The sequence below is a fragment of the Trichoplax adhaerens genome, genomic scaffold, assembly GCF_000150275.1.
Source record: "Trichoplax adhaerens TRIADscaffold_14 genomic scaffold, whole genome shotgun sequence".
Taxonomy (NCBI): Eukaryota; Metazoa; Placozoa; class Uniplacotomia; order Trichoplacea; family Trichoplacidae; genus Trichoplax; species Trichoplax adhaerens.
This window is the reverse complement of record NW_002060956.1, coordinates 1524721-1540678: the sequence shown is the minus strand read 5'-3', so window position 1 is coordinate 1540678 and position 15958 is coordinate 1524721. Positions and strand designations below refer to the sequence as shown.

The 15958-nt window shown below is 29.5% G+C and overlaps 2 protein-coding genes across 2 annotated transcripts; both read left to right on the top strand.

Moving 5' to 3' along the window:
- Window positions 1-144: 144 nt before the first annotated feature.
- Window positions 145-744, top strand: TRIADDRAFT_30578 (uncharacterized protein; the record flags this gene model as incomplete). Its single annotated transcript, XM_002116277.1, has 2 exons — window positions 145-406; window positions 623-744. 2 exons carry the CDS (start codon window positions 145-147, stop codon window positions 742-744), a joined length of 384 nt encoding a protein of 127 aa, XP_002116313.1.
- Window positions 745-11355: 10611 nt separating this feature from the next.
- On the top strand, window positions 11356-12576 carry TRIADDRAFT_60282 (uncharacterized protein; the record flags this gene model as incomplete). Its single annotated transcript, XM_002116276.1, has 2 exons — window positions 11356-12334; window positions 12533-12576. 2 exons carry the CDS (start codon window positions 11356-11358, stop codon window positions 12574-12576), a joined length of 1023 nt encoding a protein of 340 aa, XP_002116312.1.
- Between the last annotated feature and the right edge of the window lie 3382 nt (window positions 12577-15958).

Below are 15958 nucleotides of genomic sequence, written 5' to 3'. Positions count from 1 at the left end.
TTTATCAATATCGTTTATTATTAGCTACTAGACGTTGTAAAAGGTGCTTCGATTAACTTTGTCAAAATAAATCTGCGCAGGATATTGAATGATGATTACCAAGACTGTTGCTATCCTTCTTATAACATTGATTGTCGAATGCCAATGCAAACCAAAACGCATAGAAAAAACCTTTTCAACTTATATTACATGATGAAGTCGAGAAATATCAACCGTAATCCTGCAGCTTATTATGGATACGGCAATTATTGTGGTTGGGGTTCCAGAGGTAATCATACTGTTGATAAAACTGATATCTGTTGTATGAATCACGATAAATGCTACCAAAAAACAAATTGTAAGGGTTTATACGAGGGAAAATTTAACTTCTATTCGTGGGAAGTTCAGAAAAATGAAATTATTTGCAGTAAGTGTTAGGATTAAATTAAATTTTTAACTAAATCTTTATAACTTTTATTCTGCACCTTGAGTCGTTTTCTATTCAATTAAATACTTTCTTAACTAGACAATTATTAAAATTATATAACGCCGGCCAGCTATGAATCCATTGCTATACCTAGATGCTGTACTACAGCCTTGATTAATATTTTCGTAAAATCATCATTTCTTTATGATCAAATAGAGTCCTCCTTTGATACTTGCGATCAAGCCAACTGTGAATGCGATAAAGCTCTCGTTCTTTGCCTGGAGAAAGCTCCTTATAATTGTGAACATGTTTCAGAGTTATACAAATTCTTTTGCTAAAACTCTGCAAGTTGATCAATTTTAGATAAATTCTCAAAAAATTTTTTCTAAATCGAACAAGTAACGGTTATGTAAATCCAGCTAGCATTTCTAAACGATTTAGTAACATCAATCCGTCAATTTAGACACTGGTGTAATGAAGGTTAATTCTTAGAATTTTCCCCCAAGTTCTTGTATTGTAATTATTCTAGCTTTGTTTTTGTATCTTGATAAGTATTCTAGCTTCAAAAAATATGGCTTATTTGGTTGATTATAATGGTAGATTTTACTTAGTATCTTAGTATATTGTAAACCCGACTGCTTTATTCGGGTTAGAAGTTAAGATAATCCGTAGCATAATTTTTATTAAGAATCAGATATTATGATTTTGTAATTCAAGCGATATATTTAGTTAATAGAATATATGTGTGCTAATTTTGATCATTTACTACAGTAGAAGTTAATGTTACTCTGTAATTTGATACAGTATGAACCCAAAACATTCGATCTGGGATTGTTATTTTGTCTTAGCGTATACTGTAGAAATATAGAGTTTTAAGCTAAACTATACTTAGTATTAATTTAGTAGTAGTCGAGAATCTAGGGTATAATTTATCTTATCATGTGTATTTGATTGCTAGTTTAATTTGGAGCACTTTAGAATGACAGTTAAATAATCTAACACCACCAACTGCTTTGCGTACCATATTAAAGGTGCCGTAGTTCGGTAATTGAGAGCAGTTGAAGTTAGAGAAGACGAGAAAAGTCTAGGATGATTGTGAGTTACCTCATTAATTGATAGTTTGGTTGGTTGAGGCAGTAGTTCGGCCGTATTTTGCTATTCATAGAAGTTTTGCTAAGATTGTTGTTATAGTTATAATAAAGTGGTGTTTTTTCCCTAATTTATTTTGTTTGGACTTCAATTGTTTAATTTAATATAGAAAATTTTATTTTATTTTTCATTCCAATACTACTGTGGTCAAGCTGATCTAGTTAAACATAGAACGATGAAAGATGGCTATATAGTTTTGGATCTAAGATAGATTGATGAAGAGCGAAGTATCTAATCTTACAACAAATAAAACTATCGTATTATACACATAATTAGATATCAGTTTTGAAAGAAAATAAGTACCGTATAGTTTATATATATAATTGAAGTAAATACTATTTCGTTGCAAGCGGTAACTTAAGTACTTATACTTAATTCTATATTGAAATTGATCTCAAATTTAAGTGTGCATTTAGCATATCCTAATAAATTAATAGCATTACCTTCGATGTAGCAAGTGAATCAATCATGTAATGATTTAAAATCATCCCATTAAGCTTATTTTATTTTAGCAGAAAAGAAGATATACTTTATTTTAAATTAAATAAACAACGTGTATTTGTGTCCATAGACAACAGCAACGCATTTATTAGCTCACTTAATAAATTGAATTCGTTTCTTATTTACATAAATTTAGCTAGATTTGTCCTATATTTTACTCGTAGCTACAATTTAAAGATTAATAGCAATATTAATGCGATAGTAGATGGTACATAAATTTAGAATGCAGTCAAGTTGATCTAATAAAATATAGAACGATAAAAGATGGCTACACACTTGTGGATCTAAGATAAATTTTGACAAAGAGCGAAGTATCTAATCTTACAATAAACAAGAATTATCATATTGTACACATAATTAGACCGCAATTAATGATATTAAAACGATTTTAGGCCTTAGCTATACATTTATGAAATAAAAATTGCTGTACTAAGTATAATTTTTACGTACGCGCATAGCAGAAATAAAAACTATTTTGTTGAAAAGTGGTATCTAAATGTAGTTGTAATTTATCCTACTGTTGAATATTGATCTTGATTTTAGTACAAAGTTAGTATATGCTAATAAATTACTACAATTACCTTCGATGTAGTTATTGAGAATCAGCCACCTACTGATTTTATAACAACCGTACTAAGCCTATTTTTGATTTGCCTGAAAAGCAGGATGTGGGCTATTTTAAATTAAGAAAAATACGTTATTTTTGTCTATAGAACATAGCAATACATTTATGAGTTCATGTATTTGATCGATTTCCTTTTAACCCGCGTAAAATAAGCTAGATTATCCTTAATTTTGCTTGTTGCTACAGTTAAAAGATTAATTTAAATATCAATACGTCAGTGGATACGATATTATTGCTCCCTAAAGTAAGTTAAATCAATTAATTATCTATTGTAGTCATAAGAAATATGTGCAGATATCTATTTCCAAGAAAACTGGACTGGTTAAGAGTCCAGGGTGGCTCCAAATATCTCCTTTTTAAATGTAATAGTGTGCTGTATTTAATATTCGTCCATGAAATTGCAATATCTTGCTGTAATGTAACTTAGTATTGTGATTGTAGACTGTTAGCCATGTGTAGTATAATGTACGGTAGATATTTATCCTAAGAGATATTTGGTAGCTGTAACTATAGACTGTAGTGGTAGAGACGCTATACTAGAGTACAGATGACTATATACAGTAAGCTGTTGAGTTACTAATATGGCTATAGGTAAAAATAGAACTGTAAATCATATATTAGGATATGGTTAATTCATTGTACTTTGGCTGGTGTGAATAATGTCTACGTAAGTACTGTAGTCGTATCCATATTGGATTAATGATGGTCCGCAGTAGAATAGCCTTACTAAGAATAATTTAGCTATGTGTAAAATAAGGTAAAAGGTTGCCATGCGGATTGTAGCTGCGAATGCTACGGAAAGTATAAAAGCATGCAACTTTAGATTATTCTGTTAGTTCGTTCTAGAAGTCTTTAGAAGTAGTATTCGGCTAGAGTAGAGCTGTGTAGTTAATCTTTGTATAAGATTGAATAAAGCCCTTATTTTTCTAAAACTTGGAATTTCGTGATTGGTATATATCACACTTGCTAAGTCCTGTAATTTTTTTATTAAGATATCAGGATAGCATTATCCTAAAATATAATTTGTGGTGGATATGCAATCACGAATTTTTACTAACATTAGTACATTTTAATTGTCTTCTGTCAAGATTTCTTAAATTATAAATGACTATGTATATGATACGTTTTGTGAAGCATTTATAGTATTTATAGTGAAAATTTATATAAAGGCTTATAGACCATCTCTATTACATACAAGTCGATTTGTGCTGATATCGAAATAACCTATTACTCTTTGATAATTTTTCAAATATTTGAACGTATTGATACTCCCGTGCTACAAGAAAATGAAATAGCAGGATACGACTACATTTCGAAAAATCTGTTACGCTTACGCATATCTACTTATTTATAAATTTTATAGGAAACATGTATATAGGTATTTAAACAGCTTATTTCACTCAATCCTGTATTAAGAACTTGCAGATGTTCATTTTAATTAACCTCATGTCTTTTACTATATAAGCTGACGTAAAAAATAACGCTTTTTATTTTACTCATCCACTTACTTTAGGCTATTATAATGCTTTAATTTTAGGGTATAATGCCGTCGAACAGCTTAATAGCGTCGATATTCTTTCTTACTAAAGTTCTTTAGAGAATGTTGCTTGCAGGAGAATATTATGAAATAATTGTAAATATTGGCCCTAACTGAATCGTTACATTAACGTAAACATCCTGCAACCCTATTACTATTCAAGTAGAAGCCTTGTACTAGTAACTAATTTATAACGATAACATTAATTTTATAGGAAATAATTAATCACATAATCAATAATGAAATAGGATTGTTGTCGTGATGGTGCCATTATTAGTAATTAATCGACTGAATTTAATTCAAGTCAAGTGAAATTATGAATTATTAAGAGAATTTACTGTGAAAGGCTACATGTAATCGATTTAACTAGAAATGCTATGTTCTCTGTATCAAAAAGACTAATTAATGCTCTAATAAAACTATTTACAGGAATAGCGCCCAGATACTTTAATATTAACGAAACTAATACTATGCTTTTGTTCATGATGTCAAACTATTAACATAAGTATTTACATAAAACTACAAAGGACATGCAAATTAGCGTCTAGCAGTCATTTTTGATCATACGATTCTGCCGATCAGTTGCAGAATTTCTTATGACAAAATCTCAACTTCTGCGTGCTTTTAGTATTAAAGGATTCTATAAAAATTTTCGTTTTTACGATAATTCCTTGTAAATAACTCCAACACTTTATCGACAGTTATAAAGTATATAGTTATCATTCAATCATAGTCTTAAACTACATAAATCCAATTTTACCGTACTACATTAAAACTATTATAAGTCCACTGTCGAAAATGAGAAAAAAACTGAAGCATTATCAAAGTTGATAAACAAATATTAGCGTTAGAAAAATTAAACTGTTTCAGGATCAAGATCTCATTTACGACATAATCTGTATTATCCATGTTTCAAAGATCACGATTTAAATTTGCTAGTAAGTACAGTAACGTGGGCAATAAATCGGTACATCTACTGAAATATTTAATTTTTCCATTTGACAAGAGAATGATTCAGCCAACATACAAACTATAAAATTATCTAAAATCAAGTAATTGATTCACACTTTCTTGATATACAGTATAATTGAAGGCTATATAGAAATTGTCTTGCAGCTGCAAGAATTAATAGGATCGCTAAGCGATACTAAATTCTTAAAAGTTGAAATTAATTTTAACCATAAATCTTAAATCTGAATTCAGTCATAAATTTATTAGCAAGGGTTCATCAACTGCAATATCTGAAACAAGCGTTTAATGAAACTGTAAGAGGGTTACAAAATCATTTTTGGGCGCAGGCCAGACGTTGTGGTTAAACTTTTCATCCAGTTTATTTATCTCACTGTTATCCATTAATATTAAACAGTTATTTCCTGTTTTTTCTATATTCTATTCCCAGTACAATGGACTTATACTAATACCAATCGAAGGGATGGCTGATTTGCTATATTATTATAAAGACTATCAAGTCAACAATCAAAATAGTAGAATCAATACGTGAGTCTAGTTCTATTGGTACTATATTCTAGAAATAATAACCAGTTCTTAATATTATACTACCAGCAAATACCGATTAAATATTCTGCTACCGACTCAAATTTCCTTAGAAAAGCTGCATATCCTATGCCATGTCAAAAACGATATCAAATATTGGCTAGCCAATAGTAGATGAATTCAATCCAATTATTTAGATAACGCTGGTATATTAATAACAATTATTTATGACGGTAGAACTATTATGCATGATTGGTAGTCATGAAAAAAATTTAGCAATAGTGATGCGCATAATCCTGTAGTTTACCATGTCAGCTATTAATAGAGTATAATTCTAGTACTGAGAATAACGAACAGAAAAGTAGTGTAGAGCGTATTCATATTTAAAATAGAGAATATCAACGCCATTCGATAAGCTTTTGAAGGAGACAAATCCATCATTCAATTAAGTTTGAATACTTAGATTTTTAAGAATCATTAATATCCCATTTTAAAAGTAATCCCATTGATGAAAATATATTTTCCCTATTCGGCAGGCGTCTACTACTAACAAGAAGCTGATTCCAGCGTCACTAACTCGAAAGCAAAACTTTAAATCTTCACGACTGTACACATATACAAGGAGTTGCTATTAACTCAAATAATAACTAATAAGCTTATAAGCACTGGGTAAATTGAATATGGTTTTCACTTTTTTACGTTTACTTCATTTGCAATATTGTTCATCTGCTATAACCGATTGCAAATCTTATATAATCATCGCAGATATACTCATCTGGCAATGAATTTTAAAATTTATAGCCGCTCAAATAGGTAATGCATATATTTCACACATATTCCATTTAGCGCCTGCGAAACTGTGTCTTTACAATATCATTTCTATATGAAAAGCACTAAAATTACTATAAGAATGTAAGAAGAGTTGGAAATAAGTAAAATAACACTTATATGAGAAAAAACTTTGGGTCCTTGTGAAACTTTAGTTTATTACGTGCATCAGTCCTTCAACGCGGATCAAGGACTAGCTAATTTAGATAGATCTATTTTGGGACTGCTGTTAAATTTGTAGGTATACCCCTATGCAGTAAAATGACAAGCCATCATCGTTGTTTTGATGAACTTAAGAATATTGATGGCAGATAATGAAAGTCAATAATTTATATTACGATGCCAAGTAGATTACGTGTACCTAAAATGTAACTCAGTATTAGTGATGTTAAATTTTTTCAGAGTAAAATAAATCTAAATTAGTTGATTTAATATTGTAGTAGTTAAAAATTGTCGATGATTCCGTTGACGTAGTATATTTAGCATACTTCTTTGGTTGTTAATCATGATAGTATTGATGTATTAAATAATATATTTATTACATCAAAATAGGCGATTACCTTAAATTAAAAATTATAATTGACTAATTTAGCATATTACGCAACATTAATCATAACTATATCTCCCATAATATTATGCAGCAAAGGAGTTACTCCAAAAATCATTTTCATTGATTTAATACCTTTTCACTTTTTAAATCTATCCGGGAATTTAGTGGATTTAGCCTTATAATCACCGGTAGTATAGCAATGTAAAGTATAATACGACCTTAATGATATCCAAACATTAAAAATACAACCAGTAATTCAAACATTAGCCGCTAAACTTTAATTCAGTAGCCGTGACTCGATACCAAATTTTTTAGAATAAAACGATTTCAGGATATAGCAATAACGCAAAATACCCTTGTTATAATTTTTAAAATTGTTATAATTTAAATTTTAACGCAAGTAACATTTTCCTTTCATTTATTATAAGACTGCTAATGTAGGATAACATAATTTATATAGTAATTCTATAAATTAAAGATAATAATACCCCTTATTGCATAACAATCATTAATGTCTTTAGTTTTGCTATACAAGTCAGCTTCTACGTATAATTACTATTTTTCGAAACGATGCCATTTAAATAGAAAGCGACGATTAATACTCTCTATAAGTACATGAGTATTACGTTTTAAAATTACTTCTAATGAAGACTTTGCCAATATCCATCATATTCGCAAAAAGTACAGTTAATAATCTTTATTGTTATATGATACAACCATCGATTACGCAACTGTGTGGCTGTAATTAAGCCATTAATACTGTTGTATCAAAAGTTTATTGCTAAAACTTAAGTTCTGTATAATACAGGATGGCATCAGATGTTATCTAGATGCTATCCTGAAAAGAAGTAATCTAGAACAGTACCTTCAGAGTAATCAACCTACTTAACGTTCCAGATATAAAACTTTGCTTTCCAATATTGGTTTCCAACCGGTTATGGTACATCGCAGTTAAATATATATATAAGCATTAAATTTCATTTTATCGGTAGTTTATCGTACTAAACTACTTTATTACTCAATTTTCTCAGATTATATGCAGAATGGTTGAAATTTCAAATAGATCTAAATTCTCTGATGTGCCTTACAAACAAACAAAAATACTACCATCAATAATATAACTCTATAGACAGTTTACAGATTAGTAAATCTACTATACTTTGAGTCAGGTCTACTCACATAACTCTCGGATAATCTTAATCTTCACTTATTAATAATTTTAGCCTTATTTAAGTTATTTATTCTCAGCTACGACTTAAGAAAATTCCATTAACTATCGCTACCTAGAAAACTACAATATAATATTGATAAAGCAGGTTAATTCAATATATACGAGAATTTCGATTAATGAAGGCCACTTAAACTCTATTTATCAGGCAATATGTAATACATACCTATAATTGATATTTACTCTTTTAAAATACTAAAGCAAGGTTTTATATAGTTTCAAATTAAAGTATCGTAGTGACAGTACGCTATTGATACAAAACAATTTCAATATCTATCTTAGACCAGTGAATTATTGGCTAGTACTGATAAGAGATTGAATCATCCTGGTACCGTAGAACGTTTGAATTTATTTTTAAATAAAAATGGCAACTAAATCCAACTATTCGAACTCTACAAATAATTTACATATTTGGGTCAATCCCATCGTATTTATATTTTAAATTTTAGCCATATGGAGATTAATTACGATCCTCCAATTGCTTACTTACAGTCGGAACTTTATGATTTTGGTTATGATGTTAAAATTTAATTTGTACTTTGACAAGAATGTTAAGGATCCTCGATCAGACGGCATAAATATATTTTGTATACTTGTAACACCTATCAGTGATCGATCTGTCCAATACCGTAATGAACTACTTACTTTATTAGGTTATTCATATACTTACCATTTATGTAGATTTACTTTAGAACATAAAAAGTAGATCGCTAGGCACTATACTCTAGCTTCCGATCTCAGTATTGTTAAAAATTCCATTATTTTTCGATAACTTTGGTTTTTACACTCTTTTCTTTAATACACAATCCACGAAGTTATTCTAGTAATATGCTCTCTTTCTATTGCTATATTACTGTATAGACAAGATTTATTTATAAGATGTTAAACATTTCGTGAGTGCATTTTTATTATATCATCAAAAAGCATCTGAAACATTGGTCGACTAGATAGATTTAATTTTTTTAAAACGTCATTTTAGTAATGTAAATAAATTATTTTTATCTTTTTAATTACTATACACGGTACTGTATAATATACATACGTCCGATACCTATTGTTTAATGGAATACCTTTAGCAGATGATGACAGGGATGTTTGTATAACTCTTCCATTGATTGCCTTGATATTTCATTAATTTATTAATTCAATCTGATTCATATCAGTTAGAAAGGTTTAGCTCACTGTTAAAATAGGATTAACGATTTTGTATTGATCTACTTTTGACATGAATAATAAAAGCTACAATTAATGATTGCCCAATTCTATCTCATTAACTAATTTTAAAATAATCGTGCATAGCATATTTCTACAGTAATATTGGCCAATATTTTGTTATGAAAAGAAGTCTGTGCCTTTACATTACATATCTTTACAATTGATTGTAATGATATCCACAGATATTATTATTAGATTCTGATTGAATCTGCAGAACATATTACTAGTATTTCTTATTTTCAATTTAGGATTTTGAATGTCAACTATCGTTCATCTGTACTATAGCCCGGTTTCAATCATGAGCATTTTTGAGTGAATTAAGGACGGTAGTGTACAAATCGATATTAAGCAGTAAGGTTAATTTAATGAGGTTTCACTGACTACTGTAGACGACTTATTGACGATATTACAATTTTACCTCTGTAATCAGACTTTAACATATCTCAAATTAAATATTAATTATATTAGTAATAATAAATTGTTATATAATATAATACCTTCACGAATTTATTTTTAAATAGTGTAATTAAAATATTTAATTCTTATTGTATTTTAGGACAAATATTGTAATAAGTTCTCAACAGTAAGCTGGATGATACGGTATCGTCTAATTTTATATTTAGTTTTTTGTACTTCTAGCTTGATTGATTTTCCTGTTAGCACTATTGTAGAGTATAACATTATATTCACAACATAAATCCTAAGTATACTAACGACATAAAATTGCTGTTTTATAAAAACATCTTATTTTTAAATGATAGCGAGCAGGAAGGAATAGCAAAAATACTAATACATTTACATATAGCACATGTATAACTCATAAATGGTATTATGATGAAGCATATCATTGTATATTATTTAGTCATTCTCTTCTCTTCTATGTTAACTAATTTTGACGTCATAAAACAGAAATTGAATGCAATACATTATCTTTCCTGCCGAAGCGATCATTAAGTTGGTGATAGCATAACTTAGTCAATAAACATAACTATGAAAAGATCAATTGGCCAAAATTTATCAACAAGAGGAAGCATTTAGTTCATTTTAATGGCACTTAATGATATTGTCGAATTTTGTACCACCCATTAATAAAGTCAATTTCACCTTAATGATATAATCAACACAGCCATGCAAATATAATTAATTATAAATTAATTGACACACTAAAGGAAGAAAATAACTCTCTTAATCATTACGACCTTAGCTATCATCGATAATTATACATCCGAATTGATGTTTTTTCTCCGTGTCCTTTACATTATAATTTTTGTTCTACGCTTTTAGAGTGCTCACTACTCAATCTCTTATTCCATCGTATTATTTCTTAATTTCCGTCTATCAGACGTATTTTACTATTTGCTAGTTATTCCTAACCAAATTTAAAATCCTTTCCATAATAACGTCTTGATCTTAGATTGCATAATTGCAAGTCTACTTGATCAAAAACACCAATGTCATATTCAAAAGTCCAAGATAAGTAATAAATATTGCATGGCTGCGTTTTTGGATGAATTCTGAGCGTTATCTTAAACTGGTACGGATTAGAACTAAATATCGATTTTAATTTCAAGGAAATAGTGTACGACGATGCTTTACTATTTACAAACTTTATTTCTAATATTAATATTCGAAGAGGTTTCATATACAGCCACTTTTAATGTTATTTTTTTCTTCTTTTTCCATACTTAATCGTAATAACTCATTTTTCACTTTAGGTTCAGCTTTATTCTTGTATTGCCGCAAATATTGGACTCTACCTTGATTAAAGGACAGCTACTTTGATCCTAACGGCATTTTCTCTATCACAAGGATTGATATAAAGATGGCTAATGGTTCTAACTTAGCAATGCTTTTATTAGAAGATAACCAAGTTGCAAGAGGGTTAGCCTGGTCTTTTGGCATATTAGGTATAATTTCGAACATTTATGTTTTTATGGGTAAATTTCGACGTTGCCGTCGAATTTTTTCTCGTCACAAGCGTACTGCACCAGAGTATGCTGTCAATGATAGTACCAACGATAGTAAAAATAAACGAGTTTCGGTTTTTTTTATCAACAATTTAGCAGTTGCGGATTTACTTGGATCGTTCTATTTGCTAACTATTGCTTCAGCAGATTATCATTATCATTTACAGTATTCTGGAAATCAAAATAAGTACAATTATCATAGCAATCAAACAATAAATACTAAAAGCTGGAGATGTAAATCGACCCTATCAACCACTTTAGCGCCCTCAGTTAACGGCAATCTAACCATCGGTGCTATGTGGTTACAGGATCCAGTTTGTTCCATTGCAAGACTACTAATTACTATCGATTCATTTATGTCGGTGTTAATAACATTCTTTATTGCTATCGATCGTTATATTACCATTATTCATCATCGAAGCCTCTATCGTATTACTCGTCGGCGTGCAATAATAATTATGGCAATTTGCTGGCTAGTTGGTATAGCTTGTTCTACCTATATCGTCATTCGATCAATTAATACTGCTGACAATGATACCTCGAGTGGTACTTTTCGCAATTTATGCATGTATGGTAACTTAAACGATGTTCCTCTGCAAATATTTCTATTTATATCTATTGGCTTATGGTCTATGAGTTACCTACTTGTACTAGTTTTATATGCTAAAATTATTTATCACGTCCGACGTGTAACGTTAGTTAAAACACGACGTATTACAGCGGAAAGATACTTATTAGTTATAGCTGTGATGATCGCCTTTACCAATTTAGCTTGTTGGTTACCAGCTATCTTAATTGCAATGTTCAAACTGTTGCAGCTATCTATTGTCGAAAGTAGGTCATTTATGCAAATTGTACCCATTGGAATTTTTTTATTAGCTATCAATTCTGCTATTAATCCCTTAATTTATTCTATACTATCGAATAAAATGTGCAAACGATGGGTTAATACAGTCAAGTAATTATTAGATCCAGGACCATATCAGCCAAGTCTAAAAAATACCTGTCTGCATTGCATTTGTTTCAAAATAGGTTTTACTGGGTATAAAAGCCGACTTGTTATGTTTCATCCCTAAGCTGCTATCATCCAAGATAATAATGAATTTTAAGGCTGATATTGGTCTAGATATTCCTATTTTATATAACCCAACCGCAAGGATAGACTGGAATTGTAATATTATTCTGGAATATTACACACGTTAAATTACATCAGGAAATTAAATTAACGTTTTTATTCTATCGAAGAATACGATACGACTGATATTATTTATCGCTAACAGTTTTTCTATTCTAAGTAAACGCGAACATTATATTTGGCAGCCATAAATGGCTTTAGATAATTTATTCTAGTAAATTTAGTACTGTACCATGACAAAAACACTAAAAGATCTTCATGTAAGAGAATTTTAGTTACCACGATATGCGCTGCCGACTGAATGCCTGCATGAATATAGTGAAAATGGCCATTTTTATTTTTCTGCGGTAACAATATTTACGATATTAGTAGGCTAAAACTAAAATTACAGAGTTTAATAAGTGCATTAAAATGTAAGAAATTATAGCCTTATCGATAAGAAAGATTTCTCTAATATTTTATTGGATAATGTAGACCTTATTGCCGACTATCCTTTCAAAATTTGGCAACATACGAGTATATTGTGTAGTTGGTCATTGCAGTATATAGATATGAATGTATCGTATTCTAACAGATGATATAAAATTGTATAATAGTTTGACAATTTATTCATATCAATCTATAAACGTTAAAGAAGATTTTTGTTGCAAAGATACGTGTAAAATTGGCATCTATTACCTTTCTAATTCATTACCGTACTCAATAAGTTAGACGTTGGAGCACTGTTATAAGATTGAATCTTGCTTTGAAAAGTGCTATGAAGATATAACATGTTGCTGGTGAGATACCACAATAGATACCTATGATAGAATATCAAGTAATAGTAACTTATATTTTAAAAGGCACGTACAATAATAGCATACCAAGATATTAATATTATCTGTATACTAGCATACGAAGTATCGCAGTTTCATGCAATGATGGTTACTGTATATTATATTATGCTCATTTGAGAATATCGTGATGATTTAATAGTGCGGGCGTAATAGAACATAGATGATGTGTGCATACTGGCCATGTTAAATTTAATTTATAATGGATTTATTTAAACTAAAGATACTCTTATTGTTTATACTATTTCTGTCAAGAAAATATATACGCTAGACAGGCTGAGCTATTCGCAATTGAATAATCATGTTTATGTGACCGCCATGATCCCTTAGATAATAATAGCATCTTAAGTGAAATTGATGCTGCATCCGATGTATTTATTACTTTGGTCATGGCTATTCGTTTGTAGTAATAGATTAAAAATGTTGAATTATAATAATAAGGCACAATCATTCCTTTTTGTCTCGTGTTTTTATTATCACTTGAGTAGATAAATTCTTTCCTAACACTAATACTATTTTTGTTTTATGTCTTAGTTTTAAGTTCTTTATGACTACTCTTCCATTACAAAAGCGGAATAAAATTACAATTATCGACGTCTTGAGTTATATTTTTCTTGAATTCAGGCGTCGATAGCAATCTAATTTAAATTTATGTAGTTTAGATATTTTCTTTAAATTCAGTAGTATTGAAAGGTTTCATGCAAGATATCGGTTACCATTGCATAAATGAGCTAATTTGAGTACTGTAATAAGCGAAAGTTTAGTTGTAGACAGTATTGCCGCTATTGAATATGACTTCAGAACCAAAGCAATGATTCTCTCATTACTGTATTAAGAATTATAAAGAAGCCAAGTACAACTACAAGCTCAGTCAGCCCTTAATTAAGACTACGTAATATTCATATAATTTACATTGCTGTGCTTTGATTCAATTAGTTACGTCAAACAATAATAGGAATACTCCAGAAGTATTTAGTAATCTAGATCGTCATATAAATTTTAGTCAATTTAAAACAGCGAATTATTAAGAACTTTATAATTCAAAGCAATTTCAAATATAATATGACTACCTAGGACAGTTTGACCTTTAGATTTCGTAAATCCATTAGTAAACCCAAAAGAACTGATTTACTCAAACCGTCTTAAATTTTATTTCATATAGTGGCTTCGTGCTACCGCATATTTGTAAATGCTAATAAAGTATTGCTTGCTGGTATATTATTTAAATAGTCGAATATTCAGTCGGATATATCAGTAATACATGCCAATATCAACAAGATTACCGAATTTCGTAGAATTATTTAAGTGCACATATCAAAATGAATTAAATTATAAAATATAGCGCATGACAACTGAAGTAATCTTAAACTGATTTCAAATGGGGACTGTTACTATAACATTGAGGTTAGTAGGTTAATGGTAAATAAATTAGAGTGAGCAAGATGTATATATAATTTACTTTATAGCAAATATTATTCAGATTTTATACTGCACTTGAATAATTATTAATACGTTGATCCCTTCATATATCAGAGTATTATCATCAAGTATTTGGAATAAAATTATATTATACGTATCTCAGGTGAGTAAAATCAATAAATGTACGATTAACCTACTACTCAATAGCAATTGCTAAATTCAATAAGTTCACTTATCGAAATCAAGGTATTGCTAAAGAAATTTTCAAAGTAACTTTGCAAATAAATTGTTAATAATTATAAATTAACCTTCTATTGATAAATAAATAGTTTTCATTACAGCTACTTATAGTAGATCTTTGCAAATTTACCTTTACTGTATAACAAATTGCTACCTTACTATAAGTTAGTTTTAGTGTATGTTTCCAGTGTTAACGTAAAGCTTCGGTAAGACATACAACAACGACAATTTGCAGTACGAGTATTTGTAAATTCTGTATAATTTAATATGAACACTTAAGATTTACAGTACATCATCCATTTCCTTTTACTAACTATCACAATTTAATCAGCTTCGTCTAATTTTAACAGAGTAAAATGATAACTGATTATTTATCTATAATTAATTAATTTTATAAGCAATATTAGTGATGTTGATGTTAGCATGGCGCATCCTGTATAAATGAATGATGTCGACGACCAATGAATTTATCTGCAAACGATAGAATAGAGAGTGAGGAATGAATTAAACCGTTGCCAGATTGCAGAAATCAATCCAGATGGCTTAATAGTTGTTCATTATTAATTCATGTACATTATCAGTACATACATGTGGCAAGGTGTGGTTAAGATAAATATAAACTATTATGATTTTGTAATTTATATTTTTAGGTTGGTACGTTCTAAAAAATGAGAATATTTCTGAATATTATGCCAAAATATGAAAATGATGACTATCTTGTATCATAGTATAAACTCTTTGGCATCCTTTGTCCAAGTTATAATTGTGTTACTAGATTCTTAAGCATTTCTAGCTATAGACGATTATAAATAGCACTTTTTACTGTGGGGA